Source organism: Eulemur rufifrons, chromosome 2, assembly GCF_041146395.1.
Source record: "Eulemur rufifrons isolate Redbay chromosome 2, OSU_ERuf_1, whole genome shotgun sequence".
NCBI classification, from domain to species: Eukaryota; Metazoa; Chordata; class Mammalia; order Primates; family Lemuridae; genus Eulemur; species Eulemur rufifrons.
This window is the reverse complement of record NC_090984.1, coordinates 42,587,317-42,608,296: the sequence shown is the minus strand read 5'-3', so window position 1 is coordinate 42,608,296 and position 20,980 is coordinate 42,587,317. Positions and strand designations below refer to the sequence as shown.

Below are 20,980 nucleotides of genomic sequence, written 5' to 3'. Positions count from 1 at the left end.
AAGTTCAAATAATTTATCTCCATTAAAATGTAAACATTTTTGACATCTCCCCATCACCTTTTAATTAACATACATAGCTCGTGTAAGCCACCATTCAGAAGCAGCCTGCCTTAGAGAGATAAGATTAACCTGAGGGGTGAGGACTTTAACTTTCCAACTATAGAAACAATACAGCCTCATGATCACGGCAAACAATTTGAAATGCAGAAAAATGAGAAAACAAAGATGATCTGTTTCTATCAGACAGTACTGACTGGCAGGATTCTGAAAATATCCTGTCAGGTGCTTTTCTGTGTATATATAACGTCATATATATATTGACACTTTTAATTGTTTATTCAAAAATGGGGCCATACTACAAGTATCAGTAGTAGCTTGCTTTATGTATCTTAATATCAAAACTCATTTTTCCTTACAAGTATATATAGATCTGCCTTATATACATTAATATCTTTTAAAAGTGAGCCACAATTAATCAATAAATACTCCAACTGGTGGATATCAGGTTATTTTCAATTTTCTGCTGAGTATATTTTTGTGTACATGCTTGATTATTTAAATAAGATGATCTTCTGGAAGCCAAATTGCTAGGTACAAGGACATACTTTAAGACTTTTGATACACTCCCAAAATACATTTCAGAAAACTTATACCATCCACCAGAGGTATAAGAATATCCATTTCTCCATGTGCTGGGGATGGGGAGGAAGGAGCTTCTTCTGTTTTTAAATTTATTTTTACTTTATTACTATAACATTGACCATCTTTCCACATTTTCTCTAAGCATTTGGATTCTTCTGCTGATATCAAATACATAAATTCCAACCCATCTTCCCATGAAGTATTCATTTTATTAATTTCTAATAGTTCTTTGTGATTCCCTCCACTTCAGTACTTCTGTTCCTCAATTTCTTCAGTTACAAAATTAGTAAAATAACAAGAAATATGCCTCTTGGGGCTGTAATAGGGATAAAATGAGATAATGCAAACCACTTAAGCACAGTTGTTAGTAATCACAAAGTCTATGGCAAATACTACACGTATATAATACTCTCTTTTTATTTTTATGCTATCTCATTTATTGATTTTTTTTCCTTCATAGTTTCTGGGTTTCCTATCACTTATGATCTCTTGATCCCAAGATGACACAAATATATTTTATTAGAGCATTTTTAAATTCCTGATATATTGGCAATTTATTACGGTCTAATATTTGGGGAAATTCTTATAAATAACAAACAGTGACCTCCTGATGAGCTTTTGCAACATCACTGCATACTTTGACTTTCAGGTACCCAGATGGGACACCATTTAGTTTCTAATTTTTGAAAAGATTTTTCACTGTAATGTTGTTCTATCAGTTGGATGTCTTTGGTGAAATACCAAGAAGAAAACACTTCGATGTGTATGTACATCAATCCTTTAGTCCTAAAAGATACCACTAGTTTTCCAAGTTTCCCTGCAGAATGAAAACAGCATGTTTAAAAATCCTATCTTTAATTTCTATCAACTAATGCCTCATAACCTTTAAACAGTTATTTTTGTTTTATCTGCATCTAACACATTCTTAATGGGATAATTAGGTCTGGTGGCATAAACTTTGCTAAAAACTTTTTTAAAAATTCAACAATATTAAAACAAAAGCTAACTTATTGCCAAAGAAAGCCAACACTATGTCTTTCACAAAGAAAAATTATAGAAAAATTCACTTCCCAAGCATTTAGCCAAATTAAAAAGTCCTATCTTATATAAATATAAATAGGCTATAAATTAAAGATCTTACAAATGGTTTTAAAAGGCTTACCTTTTAGCAATGCAGTAAGTATTGCTACATCTATATCTTGATGTTCATCTGATCCAATGTGGAAAACAGTGATCTATTTAAAGATTAATTCATATTATTATGCCTTTACATTTTTAAAGCAAAGGGATAATAAAACAAAGTAATTTCAAACTATCCAGGGACAATATACATATATATATTTATATATGCACATATATAAATATGTATAAAATGTATATATGTATGTATGTATTTAGGGAGGGTCGGATAACTTTATTTCAGCCAAGAAGCCAGAAAATTAAAAGACTTCATTTAGCAAATAAAATGGAGAGGATACCAAAAATATTTGGTTTCATAGTATATTCCTATTTTTGACCTATGTTATGTCTGTTACTAGTAAGCAATTTAAGAGCTGAGGCTATAGATTAGTAAATAAATCCTGCGGTTCCTTCCACAGAGTGGAACATTATTTCAAATAATACATGTATTCTTGAACAAAAAATGTTTGTTTTGTTCAATCCCTTTATTGCAATTGCCTTTAAATTACTTGAAACATCATACCATTTCAGAATTTTTTATTTAATAAAATTTTTCATAAAGTAAAAGATTATTATAACCGCAACACAAATTTTTCAATGAACTTCATTTCATAGTATATAAAAACTTGCAAAGGAAGAAGACAGCAAAGCAAATCATGTTATCACGTATCTATTAATAGACCTGCTAAAAAATTTTCTCTCTGAAAACTTAAGCCCATGTTTACATGACTGAAACTGAGCAGCACTAATCTTTAACTTAATAGGCTTAAGCACTTACTCAGAGTAAAACTATTAAAGATTTTTTTTCCAAATATTTTATTAGAAAAGCCATTAACAACTCTTTACCAATTCTTCCTTGATACTGGACATAATCTGTTGAGACTTAGGTATAAAACTTTTCCTAAAACAGAAGTGCATATATATTGTCTTAATACCATATAAAAAATTATAGTCCTCCTTCTATGATACCTCTCGGCTTGAAAAAACCAATAAGTAACAGCTTTACATGGTTAAAAGAATAAACTTAGAGTTTAAAAGCTAAATCAAAAACAAAAGTATTACTGCAATTTAGAATGTGCTTTGAAAAAAATAAAAAGACTTATTCTGCAGAAATCTACTTACAAGCTCCTTTCTTTTCATGCACTCCATCAATGTTTGAAATAAATGAACTGCTTCACTTTGGCCAAAGTTAAATGTTTTTTTGATGGTTGAAATAATATCAGGCTCTGCTGCATCAGGAAGATTCCTGGAATAAGAGGAAATATAACTTAATTCACTGACTTCACCTTCCATTATTTACAGAATATATATGAAGGTAGATCCATGCAAGAACTTTGGAGATATTGTATTAATACTAAATACCTGACCTTAGGAGAAATTATTTTCTCCTTCATGAGACTGCCACTATAAGTCTTAGAAGGAAAAAAAATGGGAACGGAGTGATTTTTCTCTTTGAATTACTTTATGAATTTTTTTTTACTAAGTATGTGTTGCAATATCAGTAACTTACATTTCTTAAGATATTGTAGAAAAATAACTAAGATTTTATAATATAGTATTTCACCAAGATGTAAGCATTCACATTTTTAGTTCCTTCCTGAATAGGTAATACATTTACTTGGCTCAAAAAATATAGTAGAAAATATAAAATACATTGTATAATATATACAATTAACTTGTGGAACTTTCCAAGATCTCTTTCTGTATACACAATTATTCCCTCTCCTTTTATTCTACATAAAAAGTGGCACAATGTACATGCTGCTGAACATCTTCCTTTTCCCAAATACGTATTTTGGTAATCTTCCCCAAATCTAATACCATTCTTTTACTCAGCTATAAATTATTCCCCTGTGTAGATATACCATAACTTATTTATCTAGTCCCCTTCTAACGTTCTACTTTGTTCCAATCTCTTACAGACAACCCTGTAATGAGTAGCTGTATACATACATTATTTTATAGATGTATATCTTTAGGAACAGTTCTCAGAAACGGAACTACTTGGTCAAAAGGTAAGTGCCTCTGTACGTGTAATACATATTGCAAAACTGTTTTCCATGAAGATGGCTATATTTTAATTCATTCCAATAATGGATGAGACAGGCTATTTCCTCAAATTTTAACAAAATATTATATCAAACTTGAAATTTCCATGTTCATAAAACATAGAAAGGAATCCAACACTGTACTCTAAAAACCACAAGCCTCTTTAGTAAAATTATTAAAAATCTGTTACACTCATATACACTTACCCTCCTTCTTCTGTTTGTTTATGAATATATGCGAGCAGATCTGCAGCTCTTCCTGTTCCTTCACATACAACTACTGGGACAGGGGGACTTTCCTGAAGGTATTCTAGAACTGTGAGGATAACATTTGGCCCACCCTCAAATATAAGTGCCACCACAGGAACACCTTGGCCAATTCCTAAAAAAAGCAAAAGTTTAATTTAAAAATTATTTCCTTTACTTTTCTATTAAATTTCTTTTTCTTCTATAGTGTTTCTTTTTTTCCACTTGGTTCATAGTGTACATAAAAAATTATTTCCTCTCCAGGAAAAAAAAAATTAGGCAAAATTCAGTAATCTAATTTCATTTTTTTTTTTACTAAATAAAGCAATTAAAATTAAAAAGTCAAAACATAATTTCTAGGATTGTACTGGTATCAATTTAAGCACTCGACACCAGTCTCACATAAATTAAATAATGAATATATTACCTTATCACTAATTCGAAGGCTGTTCTACATGACAAAATTAGAAAATCCAATATATAATTTAACACACATGAGAGACTTCATATATCCATTGAAAAGTAAAAACTATTTTTTTTATTTATTTACTATACTTTACTAATTGAGCTGTTGACAAGAAATTTAACACAAAGCTTGGCTTTTAGTTTGCTTTTTAATACTGTATTAAGTTAAACTCCTAACATACATCTGTTTTTATTCATTTTAAAATGTATACTTCTGATTCCAAATGAGTTAAGACATTAATATAAAAATTAATGACAGAGTCAGAACTACATAAATGGAACTGATTAGTGGCCAGGCGCCGTGGCTCACGCCTTATAATCCTAGCACTCTGGGAGGCCTAGGCGGGAGGATCCCTTGAGCTTGGGAGTTCAAGACCAATCTCAGCAAGTGCAAGACCCCATCTCTACTAAAAATAGAAAACATAGCTGGGCGTGGTGGTGTGCTATAGTCCCAGCTACTCTGGAGGCTGAGGCAGGAGGATCACTTGAGCCTAGGAGTCTGAGGTTGCTGTGAGCTACACTGATACCACGGCACTCCAGCCTGGGTGACAGAGTGAGACTCTGTCTCAAAAAAAGAAAGAAAGAAATTTAGTTATGAATGCCAATTTTTGATTCTATAATAACCTGCAGTGCAGGGAGAAAATACAAAACATTGGTAACTGTAGGATTATAAACCATTCCTAATTTTTAGGAAAAGTTCTGACTCTACCATAATCTGAATGCACTGTTCTGTAATTTTGAATTTCTATTTCATTTTGTCACAAAGCTCACCTTCTTGGTGTCCTAGAGTTACAAATTTCTTTTATTAGAAATAAAAATTTAGATGTTGAACCAGAAAGTTCAGCCATGTTTAGAAAGGAAAATCTGTCCCAAGAATACCAACTTTTAAGACACATCTGACAAACAGTGATACCTACTCATTTTATAAACTTCAAGCAAATTGCTGATTCTTACTTTGTATTATAAGTGGGTTTTTTCCCCCTTTTACCTTTCAATCTTGAATCTCATAGCCGCCATGTACTAGAATATATTACGCATTAAAAATATTTGCAAATTCTTCTGCCTGCAATGGGGTTACAATAACAACAGAGCTTCCGGTAAACCTTTTTGGCTTTGACCTTGATACCTGAGTACTATCTGGCCTGAGACTTTGTTTCCTAGGTCTTATTACTTTATCTAACATCAGCCATTTTGGGCTATTTCCTATGTTATCTTACTATTTAAGAAAAAGAGCATTTTAATCCAGGTGTGGTGGCTCATGCCTGTAATCCCAGCACTTTGGGAGACTGAGGGGGGAGGATCACTTAAAGCCAGGAGGAGTTCAAAACCATCCTGAGCAACATAGAAGCTCTGTTGTTATTGTAACCCCATTGCAGCCAGAATAATTTACAAATATTCTTAATGTGTAAAATATTCTAGAATGTGGCTACGAGATTCAAGATTGAAAAGTAAAAGGGGAAAACATAGTGAGACCCCATCTCTACAAATAATTACAAAATTAGCTGGGCATGGTGGCACATGCCTCTAGTCCCAGTTGCTCAGGAGGCTGAGGCAGGAGGATAGCTTGAGCCCAAGAGTTTGAGGTGTAGTGAGTTATGATGATACCACTGCACTCTAGCCTGCGGCAATAGAATGAGACCTTGTTGAAAGGAAGGAAGGGAAGGAAGGGAAGGGAGGGCTGACTTCAAAGAATATTCTACCTTTCTAGAATGTTGAAGGCTATTAATACAGCCCAGAATAATTTGAACAATAACAAATTTGTGAATTCCCTTACTAGCATGAATTCTTTGCTGATTAATAGTTTTTTCAAGTTCTCTTCTCAGTCTGACTTCTGCCCCATACTTTCCAACAGTGCCATCATCCACCAATATGAAATGGGAATGTAGATTATTCAGAACATTCAATTTGCTCAGGGGGTTCAATAAGGTTTGGTAAGGAGCAACCACCTAAACAACAGCAAACATACGAGTTAGTAGGCAGGAATAAATACAATATAATGCAAAATAAATTTTGAAATAATCTGTAAAGAGAAGAGGTAAAATCCTATCTTACATATAAAATAAATAGAAAATAAAGAATATATTAAAAAATACAAGCTTTTAAGCAACTGAAGATTTATCAACAATGGGTTGAACCACATAATTATATCTTGAACCACATAATTATATCCCCTCCTTGGGGGGAAGGGAAAAAATTAAGAATATCTTGACTTTACTACAGAATTATATATGTAATCATCACATGCAAAGGAAGAAGCAGTAAATAAATAAATAGTGCAAAGAAACTATTATCAGGTTATTAAGTGAATAAACTACAATATATAAAGGATACTGAAAAGAGCAATCAAATGTCACCTAGCTACTTTTCCAGCTATGAATAATCTTTAAAATTGATATTAGAAATTTAATAACACTTCAAAGTCAAAATTCAGTAATTATTTTAAAAGGTCTTGATAAATATCTATTACCAATTCCTATGTCTATAACCTATTCAAATAAAACACTAGCATTTGACTCCTGTGCCTAGCGACAATAAAATTAATTCTCAATGTCATGTGGTCATTAAAAATTTAATTACAAAGACTGGCATATATGGAAAACATGTGAGATAATTTTATACATAAAAGAGAAAAGACCAGGTGCGGTGGCTCACACCTGTAATCGTAGCACTCTGGGAGTCCGAGGTGGGAGGATTGCTTGAGGTCATGAGTTTGAGACCAGCCTGAGCAAGAGTGAGACCCCTGTCTCTACAAAAAATAGAAAAACTAGCTTGGTGTGCTGGTGCACACCTATACTCCCAGCTACTTGGGAGGGTGAGGCAGGAGGATTGCTTGAGCCCAGGAGTGTGAGGTTGCAGTGAGTTATGATGACGCCACAGCACTCTAGCCCGGGCAACAGAGCAAGACCCTGTCTCAAAAACAAAGAAAACCAAAAAAACAAACCAAATGTACCAACATATAAGGGCAATTATATATATTATTAATATTTATGAATTTTATTTATATTTATGGATTACTTACATTTATGCATGCCCAAAAGGATCTGAAGAAAACCTCAGGAAAATACTTTTTAAAATTAATTTGAAAAGTATGGTGTGATCACAAATATTTTAAGTTGACTTACTCTATTCTTGCTATAATTTTGTTTATACTTAAGTTCAAATTTAAGAAACTTTAAAAATCATTCTTACATCTCTCCCAACAAGATCATTTCTGTTTTCAATCACTCCCCATGGAGCTATTCCGATAGTGCAAATCTTTCGAGATGATCTGGAAGCATGTTCTTTGAGGGCATCACCAACATGTTTTGCCACACCTATTCAGACAAAAGTTTATTCATTTCATTTGAATGTTTTTATTGTGTCCAGAATACTGTGCTCAATCTGTAACATTATAGTGTGTGACATATTTCTTTACATATATAAGATACAAGGCAACAAGGTTCAAAGCCAAACTTAACAAAAGAATACACAAGGACCAAAAAGGAATAAAAAACAAAAACAAACCCCACAATATCAAATCACTACAACTGCCAGAAACACATATAAAACTAACTTTTACCATGTTGTTAGTCCTAGTCCTTTCTTGGATTTCTCCTATAAGTAACTGTAGTTTTTTGTTATTGCTCTACACATCATCTAGAAAAAATTAAGAATATGGCTCAGTGGAACATGACCATCAACAAAACAAACACACACACAACAAACAACTACAAAAGTCCATGTGAATTAAAAAAAGAAAGAGAGAGAAGTAGAAAAGGTCATTCCAAAGAGCATATAACTCCTCATTATCACTTCTTATGGGCTGAATTGTGTCCCCCAGAATTCATATGCTGAAACCTAACCCCCAATACCTCAAAATATGACAATAGTTGGAGACAAGGCCTTTAAATAGACAAGGATTACGTTAAAATAGGGCTTTGGGGTGGGGCACTAATCCAATCTGCCTGACGGCTTTCTAGGAAGGAATCTGAACACAAAGGCAGGCAGGGATACCTACACACAAAGGGAGGTAATGAAAGGACACAACAAGAAAGTGGCCATCTCTGCAAGTCAAGGAGAGAGGCCCCAGAAGAAACCAAACCTACTGACACCTTATCTTGGACTTTTAGCCTCCATAACCATGAGGAAAAAAATTTCTGTTATTTAAGCCACCCAGTCTCTGGTATTTTGTTATGGCAGCCCTGGCAAACTAATGTATCACTCAATTTAATTTTCATAATGCATTAGATCTCATCCCTCACTTGGATTATGGAAATAGCATCTTCATTGGTCTTTCAACTGCTGCCTTGCCTACTTACATTCCATTTTCACAACATCATCCAAGTGATCTTTGTTCTTAAGTCTCCACTTAAAACCTTCCCTTCTCATTCAGACTACAAGCCAAAGGGCTTAGAACAGTCTGCATGGCCTATATGATGCCCGATGTCGCCGCTATTCACCACGCTTCCCCTCACCACACACCAACTTCTGACCTCATCATCTAGCTCTCTCTGCTTGTTCCAGTCAAGTTATACTGGACCATTCTCACTATTCTCCCAAATACTAGCTGTTTCTTCTCCTTTATATACTCTGTCTCATGTTTTTCTTATATCTTGCTTCCTCATTTCCTTTCATCTCTCCTCAAATGTCACCTTATCGGTTCGCCTTTACTATATTCAAAATAGCAGCCCCTCCCAAGATCCCTCACTTTCTTTCCTTTTTATTTCACATGCCTGCATAACCCTGATCATTTAACATATTATACATTACTAAGTTATCAGTTTATTATCTACATCTCCCCTACTAGGATATAAGCTCCATGAAGTAAATATCTTGTCTATTTTGTGTTATGATATAGTCTCAGCAGCCTGAAAAACATCTGACACACAATGAGGCTCAAGAAATTGTTGTTAGTCATAAAATAGATGTTTGCAAGCTGACTTAAGTAAATAATTATGTTTTATTTTAGATGTTAAAATTAATTTTCCTGGCCGGGCATGGTGGCTCACGCCTATAATCCTAGCACTCTGGGAGGCAGAGGTGGGAGGATTGCTGGAGGTCAGGAGTTCAAGACCAGCCTGAGCAAGGGCGAGACCCTGCCTCTACTAAAAATGGAAGGAAATTAGCTGGACAACTAAAAATATATAGAAAAAGTTAGCCGGGCATGGTGGCACATGCCTGTAGTGCCAGCTACTCGGGAGGCTGAGGCAGTAGGATTGCTTGAGCCCAGGAGTTTGAGGTTGCTGTGAACTAGGCTGACACCACGGCACTCTAGCCTGGTCAACAGAGTGAGACTTTCTCGGGGGGGGGGGGGGGGGGGGGGGGAATTAATTTTCCCTCCTTATATTCAACCTGTACATGTGATAGGGAAAACTTGGAATAAAAGGCAATAATACATTAAAAATTAATTTTTGAAAGCTACTTCTTACCATTGCTGGGGCAATGGATTGCCATTCTTATACTGATTTGCCATTAGGCAGAAAGTAATAGGAATAATGGTTTGCTCTACAGTAGAGTCAGCAACCTGTTTTGTAAAAGGCTAAAGAGTAAATTTTTTAAGCTTTATAGGCATAGTCTCTGTCACAACTACTCATCTCTGCTGCTATAGCACAAAAATAGCCATAAGCAAAATACATAAACATATGAGTGTGGCTGTGTTCCAATAAACCTTATTCACAAAAACAATGAGTGGGCTAGATTTGGTGCATGGGCTATAGTTTGCCAACCCTTGCTCTAAAGTGTATTTTTTAAAAGACTACATGATAACCTAACAGGTTCAGTTATTATTTTTACCTAGGAACTATGGATTTAACAGAAGAGTTAAATATATCTATATTCATTGTTGAATATTATTTCAAATATCTAATTGATATTATGAAAAATTTACAAACATGCTAAATAAAATTGGTATAATCATCACAATACCTGTGTTTACTCCTCCAGTTAAAATCCAGGCTCCGGTTGTAACTGCAGCTTTAATAAGACCCTTTCCAAGCAACTGCTTAACTCGTGGGTGAAGCTCAAATTTCTGCATGCCCCCATGTACAGAGATAACAAGTTTGGGTAATTCCATTTGCCATTCTTTAAGCAGAAGTTGCAGAATGACTTCAGGTTTGGTGTCATATGATAGCCTTACATACTAAAAAAGATTATAAAAGAACAAAATAATTCAATATGTTCATGTTTCATAAAACATTATATGACTTTAGAAAACTTTTATATAAAAACAAATTTCACGGGCTACTTTCAATATATTTATACTGGTGAAAAAATGATTCTGTGAGATCTATAGTAGTGGAACTGTAACTTTTAAACATTTAAGACACAAATGTTACTCTTCCTGTTTATACTCGATTACCATTAATCCAATTTACAAATCTATCCACAGTATTTATTGCTTGTTTAACTATGAGTTCACAGTGAGTGAGAGGCATTAAGACTGGCTAAGATGCTGGGAAAAGAAGAAAAAGAAGAACTCTGGGGGGGAAATGGAGATTTCTAAAACTCTTGCTACTGAGACAAATACTGAATTATCTGTTTGAAAATTTTGTCAATGATCTAGTGACTAGATTCTAGTCCAAATCACACACCATGTTCTCACTAATAAGTGGGAGCTAAACAATGGGTACATGCAGGCACAAATAGATACAAAGGATATTCGAAACCAGGAAGCAGGGAGGTACGGGAGTGGATGAGGGACAAAAACTTACCTATTGGGTACAATGAACACTATTCTAGGGTGGGGCACACCAAAAGCCCTGACTTAAGCATTATACAAGGTATCCATGTACAAAAACATTTGTACCCCCTTAATATTTTGAAATGAAAAAATAAATAAAATAAATGATCTAGTCCATTTATAAATGAATTGTGACTACGGAATAAAATTTAAAAGGTATTTTTAATATGAGTGATTATTTCCTGCACTGGAAATAACTGTGGATTTGATCAGACTGAGATATAAGAAAATTCTAATAAACATTTCATGGTGTTCAGATGGGTTCACCAGTTTAATTTTCATACAGCCAGTCTGTACAAAAAGTGAAGGAAAATAAGCTATCCTATGCGTGCAATAACTTCCCCTGGTTTGAAAGATTAAAATATTATGTTAAGTGATATCACAAAACGTACACACTACGACCAGTTTAATTCATTCTCTTTGCCCAAAGTACATGTATGAATTAGCTCCTAAGAAGCTTGAGAGAGAAGTTAGATAAGAGAGGAGCTTAGGTCTGAAGTTATACAATGAGGCTCCAGAGATCAGGCACATGACCTCTATGCTACAGCCCTTTCTAAAATAAAATACTAGTAAACACAATCCAGTAACACACTTAAAAGGTGTCAGTCTTCTAAAATTCAGGAAAAGTTCAACCTCTTTATCTAACATAATATTAATATGGAAAGGAAAAAAAGTACTCATTGGAATTATTGAATCCCAGTAAAACAGAGGTAGATACAGCACCAATATTTTCAAGACATACCACAAAACATACATTAAGCTGTATTTTTTTTTTTTGAAGACAGAGTCTCGCTCTGCTGCCTGGGCTAGATAGAGTGCCACGGCGTCAGCCTAGCTCACAGCAACCTCAAACTCCTGGGCTCAAGCAGTCCTACTGCCTGAGCCTCCCGAGGAGCTGGGACTACAGGCATGCGCCACCATGCCCGGCTCTTTTTTCCTATATTTTTTTAGTTGTCCAGATAATTTCTTTCTATTTTTTTTAGTAGAGACAAGGTCTCGCTCTTGCTCAGGCTAGTCTCGAACTCCTGACCTCCAGCAATCCTCCCACCTCGGCCTCCCAGAGTGCTAGGATTATAGGCGTGAGCCACCACGCCCAGCCTGTATGTACTTATCTTTATCAAGATTTTACACAATACATTAAGCCAGGAAGGTGAAAACTGTAAGTATCCCCATTAAAGTTGGGTAACAAGACAAAACAAAAATTCTCACCATGACATCCTGTAATGGCCCACAGGCCCATAGGACCTGGCGCATGCCCTCCCCCTTCAGCTGTCCCACCTCACCTCCTACTGCTCTTCTTCCCCATGCCGCTTTGCCCTTCCCACATCGCTCAATAAGTCTAACATCCCATTAACAGGAGTTCCAGAGGCTGGGCGCGGTGGTTCACGCCTGTAATCCTTGCACTTGGGAGGCAGAGGTGGGCAGATCGTTTGAGCTCAGGAGTTCAAGACCCGCCTGAGAAAGAGCAAGACCCCTGTCTCTACTAAGAAAATAGAAAGAAATTAGCTGGACAACTACAAATATATATAGAAAAAATTAGCCAGGCATGGTGGCGCATGCCTGTAGTGCCAGTTACTTGGGAGGCTGAGGCAGTAGGATTGCTTGAACCCAGGAGTCTGAGGTTGCTGTGAGCTAGGCTGATGCCACAGCACTCTAGCCCAGGCAACAGAGTGAGACTCTATCTTAAAAAAAAAAAGTAGTTCTAGAAAGAGAGAATATAGACAACATAAAAGGGAGAGACATGTATAGAAAGGTAGACAGATATATTTAATAGATAACAGAAATAGATATATACACACATACAAATAAAATTTCAGAATACCAAACCCTAAAAGCTTCCAGAAACGTGAAATATTCAGATGTTGGAAGAGATGTTTTTATTTTTTATTTTTTTGGAGACAGAGTCTTCCTCTGTCATCTAGGCTGAAGTGTAGTAGTACCATCCTAGCTTACTGCAACCTCAAACTCCTGGGATCAAGTGATCTTCCTGCCTCAGTTTCTTGAGTAGCTGGGAATACAGGCACACACCACCCAAGCTGAGCTAATTCTATTTTTCATAAGATGGGGTCTTGCTATGTTTCCCAAGCTGGTCTTCAATTCTGGGCCTCAAGCGATCTTCCTGCCTTAGCCTCCCACAGTGCTAGGATTACAGCAATGAGCCACCATGCCTGAAAGGAAGAGACATTTTTAAATCATCTTGAAGAAAGGTTCTTCACAAAACGAGATATTTCCCATTCTTATACAAAGACCAAATATCACTGAAAATCTCAGTAGTGATAAACAAATGAAGCTGAAAACATCAGAATTCTACAAAACTGAGAAGACTCCAGAGTCCCTTAAGAATGCTTGGTAGGCTGGGTGTTGTGTCTCAAACCTGTAATCCCAGCACTTTGGGAGGCCAAGGCAGAATGATCACTTGAGGCCAAGAGTTAGAAACCAGCCTGGGCAACAGAGAGAGACCTTATCTCTGCAAAAATTTGAAAAGTTAGCAGGCATGGCAGCATGTGCTTGTAAGTCCCAGCTACTTGGGAGGCTGAGGCAGAACTACTTAAGCCCAGGAGTTTCAAGTTACAGAGAGCTATGATCATATAACTGCACCTCAGCCTGGGCAACAGAGTGAGACCCTGTCTTTAAAAAAGAAAAAAACAGGATGTGTTGGATTTGTTCTATGGTAAATCTTTCTGCATTGGTTTTGTTTGTTCATAGTTGGGTACACAAAGTAGTACTGGGGAAACAGTCTAAAGTTGAAAGTTTTAAAAAGAGACTATATTAGGGAGCCGGGCGTGGTGACTCACGCCTGTAATCCTAGCACTCTGGGAGGCTGAAGCGGGTGTATCGTTTGAGCTCAGAAGTTCAAGACCAGCCTGAGCAAGAGCCAGACTCCATCTCTACTAAAAATAGAAAGAAATTATATGGACAATTAAAAATATAGAGAGAAAAAAATGAGCCGGGCATGGTGGCGCATGCCTGTACTTGGGAGGCTGAGGCAGGTGGATCGCTGAGCCCAGGAGTTTGAGGTTCCTGTGAGCTAGGCTGACGCCACGGCACTCTAGCCTGGGCAATAGAGTGAGATTCTGTCTCAAAAAAAAAAAAGAAAAAAGAGACTATATTAGGGATTAATGAGGAATTCCACTCCCAGCAATGATAGACTAGGTTATGTTGGACCAACTCTGCCCCTGGGAACTAGATAAACTAGAAAAAAGATAAATAACATCTGTTTTAAGGCACTGGAGAACTACGAAGGCAGTAAGAACTTATGAGATCAGGATCCAGAAGAATACAAAAACTTGGAGAGATGATGGGCTCACAATTTGGCACTGTTTTTCTCATCAAGACACGGAGGCAGGCAGAGAAATGTAAAGGTTAAAATGTTTAAATCTAAATAAATAATTATGTTTGGGGGGTTTCAGATACACAGAAAATTAAAATTTATGCCAAGAAAAGCATGAAAGTCATGAGGGAAATAAATGCAGTTACAAATATTCTAAAGGTTCTTGCATTGTCTAGAAGTGGGTAAAAGTACTAATTTATAGCACAGTCATGCACTGCAAAACAATGTTTTGGTCAATGACAAACCACATATATGAGGTGGTCCCATCAGTTTCTAATTCTGTATTTTTTTTTTTAATTCTGTATTTTTATTGTACCTTCTCTATGTTTAGATACACAACTACTTACCATTACAGTTGCCTACAGTATTTAGTATAGCAACATGCTGTACAGATTTGTTGCCTAAAAGCAATAAGCTACCACCTAGCTTTGTATACACTCTGGTGTTAGCACAATGATGAAATCGCCTAAGGATGCATTTCTCAGAATTTATCACCATTGTAAAGTGCTGTGTGACTGTACATAGTAACAAGTTAAAAATGTATTTTATAGCATTTATTATAAGATTACTCTAAAGAATAGAAAAAGAACATACAGTAGGCCCTCTGTATCCACAGGTTCCACTTTCATGGATTCAACCAATCATGGGTCAAATATATTTTGGGAAACAAATTATGTATGTACTAAACATGCACAGATTTTTTTCTTGTCAGTATTCCCTAAACAATATAGTATAACAACTATTTACATACCATTTACATTGTATTAGATATTATAAGCAATCTAGAGATAATTTAAAGTATACAAGAGGATGTGCATAGGTTACATGCAAACAACGATACCTATGGATTTTGGTATCTCTGAGGGAAGATCCTGGAACCAACCCCCACAGACACCAAGGGATGACTGTATAAACAACATGCTATTGAAGAAGGAAGAAAATAATAAGTACTTAATCCAAAAAGATACAAGAAAGAAAATAAAATGGAACAAAGAAAAAAAGTGAGACAAAGAGATAAACTAATAACATGATGGCAAATTTAAACTCAAACATACAGCAGACTAAATATTTAAAAACAACTAAATGCTGCTTAGAAGATATCTCTTAAACGTAAGAAAAGGTTTTAAGTAGAAAGGACGGCAGAAAGTTTAGCTATACTGATTTCAGAAAAAGTAGGCTTTGTAAAAAAAAAAAAAAGACAAGAAACACAAAACATTTTATAATGATATAAAAAGTTCAATCCACCAAAAAGGTACAATTCTATATTTCTATGCACCTATACAAAGAACTCTGAAGTACACAAAGAAATGATCGAGACTTTTTGTCATAATGCTAAATAAATTGTGAGATAAATGTGTACTACTTAAACAAGGTAAATGAAGTGAAAAAACAAAATAGTGACATACCTTAGCTCTGTAGGAATGAGAACCCCCTTGAAAATTTATGACTCCATAAGCATCCGTTGGGCTCTGTTCTGTATGCTTTTCTACAGACCATTCTTCTATTGCCTGATTGAAATGGTCACCCAATTTCACATCTGAGTATTTCATGGCAACACTTGCAGTAAAACAAGCATGTTGCTTGACCAAGCGACCACAAAAACACCTAAAGGAAAAAAGTGACATTATTAAAAAATCTTTTTTTTAAAGATATATAAGTAAAATTTATTTTCTCCTTTAGAAAGACAGAAAGAATGAGAGAGCAGAGAGAGAAAAAAGGGAGGGAAGAGAGCAGACAGATGGTATGGCATCCCAAAGAAAGATTTCGAAAAATTGGAATTAATGAAAAACCGAATTAAAATGAACTAATGAAGAGTATAATAATAATGTTTGACTTTTTGATTTTAGGATATCAATAAGTTAATACCTTCACCATAGCATTGAAATAGTACAAATACATTAGTATAAAAGGAAATCATCATCTAAATTTAATGTGGGGCATCTATAAAATGTGGTATAAACATATACTAGAAATATTATTCAATAACAGAAAAAAATGAACCACTAATAGGTACTATAATATGGATGAATCTCAAAATCAACATGCTGAGTGAAAGAAGCCAGATGCCAAAGAATACATATGATTCCATGTATACAGAATTCAAGAAAATGCAAACTAATCTATATAGTGACAAAAAGGTGGTCAATGGTTGCCCGTGGCCAGAGGAAGAAAGAGGGATGGCATTCTACCTAGAAGCACATACTGGACCATAATGCAGAAACCCAATGGGGTCAGGCAGTCTCAGTGATCTCATAAGATCTTAAAATCAGATCAGAGTTTGAAGAAACCAAGGCAACAAGAGTTTCTGAATTAGAAAACAAAAAGAGGAGGGAACTACAAAGAGAAAGTTCCAAACATCTGCAGGAGTCTCCTTAAGCATGTCTAAGAATATACTACCCAAGGCAAAGATAAGAACTACTACATAGCACAAGGCCAAAAAATTCCTGAAGCTCATAAAGGGCAGGGAACAGTTTGTGTTCCCACCAGCCAGAGTGAAGAGATCTCCTAATACAACAAGGCCTATGACAGGGTCCTCAGAAGAAGAGTACTGTCTAATTAGAAAGACTAAAGACCTAGATAGCCTATGCCCTAACAAAGTATAATAGCAAGGCTTGAAAGGATCAAACTGCTCCAAAGTAACCCAACTGCATGCTACAAATAAGTCCCAGGCGGGCGTTGTGGCTCACGCCTGTAATCCTTGCACTCTGGGAGGCTGAGGTGGGAGGATTGCTTTAGCTCAGGAGTTCGAGACCAGCCTGAGCAAGAGCGAGACCCTGTCTCTACTGAAAATAGAAAGAAATTAGCCAAACAACTAAAAAGAGAAAAAATTATCCAGGCATGGTGGTACACGCCTGTAGTCCCAGCTACTTGGGAGGGTGAGGCAGGAGGATTGCTTGAGCCCAGGAGTTTGAGGTTGCTGTGAGCTAGGCTGACACCACGGCACTCTAGCCCAGGCAAAAGAGTGAGACTCTGTCTCAAAAAATAAATAAATAAATAAATAAATAAATATAAGCCCCCAAAGTCCCTAACGGAATATGACAAAATCTAGTATTCCAAAACATAAAATTCACAATGTGCAGCACCCATCAAAAATTCCTAGGCATGCAAAGAAGCAGAAAAATGTCAATTAAAAAAACATCACTAAACAAAGACCAGAAATGAGAGATGAAGGAATTATTAGAAGATGACACTAAAACAACTATTATAAGTATGCTCCAATTATTAAGACTGCTTGGGAAGGCAGAAAAAAAATATGAACATGATGAAGAACTGGAAGATACTTTAAAAATTTAAAAAGACTCGAATAGAACATCTAGAGATAATACAATATTTGCAATGAAAGAAATGGGATGGGATTTACAACATTTTAGACACTGCAAAAAATTAGTAAACTTGATGACACAGCAATAGAATCTAGAAAATGAAACACTGAGAAAAAGACCAGGGAAAATAAAAGGAATAGAATATTAGTGACCTTAGAACAATAACAAGTAGCTCAACACACATATGTAATTCAAGTCCCAGAAAGGAGGGGATGAGAATAAAACTTCAAAAACATGTTGGGCAAAAGTTTCCCAAATTTGAAAACTATTGGATCCACAAATCTGAGAAACTCAACAAAAACTAAGCAAAGCAAGCTTAAAGAAAATCACACTAGGGCACTGCTGAAGGCCAGTGGTAAAAAGAAAGTCTTTATTAAAAACAGCCAGAGTATAAAAAGAAAAAAAAAAAAAAAAAAGTAGCCAGAGTACAAATGTTGCATTATGTGCAGAAAAACAAGATAAGAATGACAACAGGCATCTTGTCAAAACCTACGCAAGCCTCAAGTCCACGGAACAACATCTTTAAAGTATTTAAAGAAAAAAAAGTCAAGTTAGAATCCTGTAAGACAAACTATCAGCCAACCAAAATGATCGAATAGATATTTATGGAATATTCTACTTAACAACAAAATAAAAACCCTATTCAAATACACACAAAATATTCATTAGGACTGACATTTTCTGGGCCATAAAATTAGTCTCAATAAACTAAAACAGAAATAATACAAAGTATGTTTTCTGACCACACTGAAATTAAACTAGGAATTGGCCAGGTGCCGTGGCTCATGCCTGTAATCTCAACACTCTGGGAGGCTGAGGCGGGAGGACTGCTTAAGGCTAGGAGTTTGAGATCAGCCTGGGTAATGTAGCAAGACCCTGTCTCTACAAAAAAATAAGAAAAATTAGCTGGGTGTGGTAGTGCATGCCTGTAGTCCCACTGCTCAGGAGGCTGAGGCAGGAGGATTGCTTGAGCCCAGGAGTTTGAGGCTGCTGTGAGCTATGATTGAGCCACCGCACTCCAGCCTTCCAGCCTGGGTGACAGAGCCAGATCCTGTCTCTTAAAAGAAAAAAAAAAATGTTGAAAGGCCTTTAAGAATAGAGGAAGAGAGACGGTTATAATGAAGGGAGAGATAGAGCATCTCTGAAATGAAATGGAAACTATAACAAAGAATCAAGTGGCAATTCTAGAACTGAAAAATGTATGAAAAGTTCACTGGATGGGCAAAACTGAGTATTGGAGATTGTAGAAATATGAATTAATGAACCTGAAGACAGATAATAGAAATTATCAATTTGATAAACAGAGAAAAAAAAAAAATAGAGCCTCAGTGGCCTGTGGAAAATATCAACCAATCTAACACATGTGTCTGGTGTCCCAGAGAGACAAGAGAATAGGGCAGAAAAATAGTTTAAGAACAATGGTTGAAACCTTCCCAAATAGTAAAAAATTTGAACTTGCAGGTATTTACATAAGCAGAATAAGTACAAAGAGAATCACTCAGGCACACTGGAGACATGCTGGCGAAAATCAAAGGTACAGGAAAAAATCTTGAAAGAAGCCAGATGAAAAAAAGACCCATTACACAAAGGGAAACAACTACATTAATGACAGGTGTCTTCTTCCCAAAAACAAAAGCCAGAAGATAAAATAATGACATCTTTAAAGTGTAGCAATGAGAACACTTAACCCAAAATCCTATATCCAGTGAAAATATCCTTCAAATATAGAAGTAAAATAAACATATTTTCAGATAGGCCAAACTGAGAAAATTCATTTCCAATATACCTGCACTATGTGAAATGCTAAAGGAAGCTCTTTGGCCTCCCAAAAGAAGAGACACCATAAGGAACTACCCTATCTATAAGAAGGAATGAATAGGACTGGAGATAGTAAATATAGTGGCAAATATAAAAGACTGTCAGTTCATTTCCCTTTACTTAATTCCTTTAAAAAAAAAAAACAAAAAACAAAACTCAATATATCTAAAATAAACTCATTCTATGCATTTTTGTTCCTAGCCTGCCAACCAGAGACCTTCTCCTTTTCCTCTTATATTTCTTCATCAAACCTTAAGGAACATTACCATTTACTCAGTAGCCCAAGTAGGAAATCTAAGTACCACACTCAAATCTTCTCTTTTCCTCACCTCCACCAAATCTTATTGCATTTCACATTAATCCATTCAAATTTATCTACTTTTCATCATCCATCATACCGCTATCTTGATTCAGGTTCCCATTTTTTTGCCAGAATCACTCCAAAACTTTACAAACTGGTATTTTTTTTCCCCTCCTAATCCAATCTCAAAATGCCAACTTCTCTTACAGAAAAAAGAAAATCTGGCATGTTATGCACCTATGTAACAACCTTTTAATATGAAATCAAAAGCAGGTGGTTTAGTGCACAAAAACCTTAAATGATCTGGTCCTTATTTCTCAAGACTCAGATCTCTCAAATCCCCATCTTACCTCCTATATTCCACAGTTTCCTGAGAGAACCATGATGTCCTTCACTGTCAGGCCTTTCCACATCCTGTTCTCTCTGCCTAAAACCCCTTGTCTTCAATCTTTGTCCAACTAACTCAGACTCAATTTTAGAATTCAGCTCAGGTAGCTTCACCTGAGTTTCAAGCAGCCTTGTCTGATCCTTCATCTTCCAAGTCTAGGTAAAGTACCCATCAATTATAACAGCATGTGAGTTTTATCCCACTGTATTCTAACTAATGTTTCCAATAGATCAATTTTGCTTATTTTTTAAAATTTGCACAATATAGTTATGTTAAACTTACCTGACAAGTTGCTGACAAATTTGACATCCTGGAAGGCATCTATAAGACACAAAAAGGTAAGTAAATTACCTCAAGGGAAAAATGTTCTTATTTTAATCTACACTATATAAAACCCATATAAAAGTACAAAACAAAGAAAAATTATACATTTAATTTTTCTGTAGATATCACAGATCATGTATGGTTTGATTTATACAATCAAATAACTATTTTTAACTCAATTTCCATATTTTAAATAC

General features: G+C 35.6%; 1 protein-coding gene across 2 annotated transcripts in view; it reads right to left on the bottom strand.

Annotated features, from left to right (window-relative positions):
• Positions 1–20,980, bottom strand: part of TRPM7 (transient receptor potential cation channel subfamily M member 7) — a 97,441-nt gene that overhangs the window by 60,241 nt on the left and 16,220 nt on the right. For both annotated transcript variants that reach the window (XM_069483777.1, XM_069483768.1), the window contains exons 3-10: positions 20,742–20,780; positions 16,036–16,234; positions 10,485–10,698; positions 7,770–7,894; positions 6,355–6,526; positions 4,077–4,251; positions 2,944–3,067; positions 1,805–1,877 (exon numbers count right to left, since the gene is read on the bottom strand). In XM_069483777.1, coding sequence (XP_069339878.1) covers positions 1,805–1,877; positions 2,944–3,067; positions 4,077–4,251; positions 6,355–6,526; positions 7,770–7,894; positions 10,485–10,698; positions 16,036–16,234; positions 20,742–20,780 — 1,121 coding nt within the window. The remainder of the gene's footprint in view (positions 1–1,804; positions 1,878–2,943; positions 3,068–4,076; positions 4,252–6,354; positions 6,527–7,769; positions 7,895–10,484; positions 10,699–16,035; positions 16,235–20,741; positions 20,781–20,980) is intronic.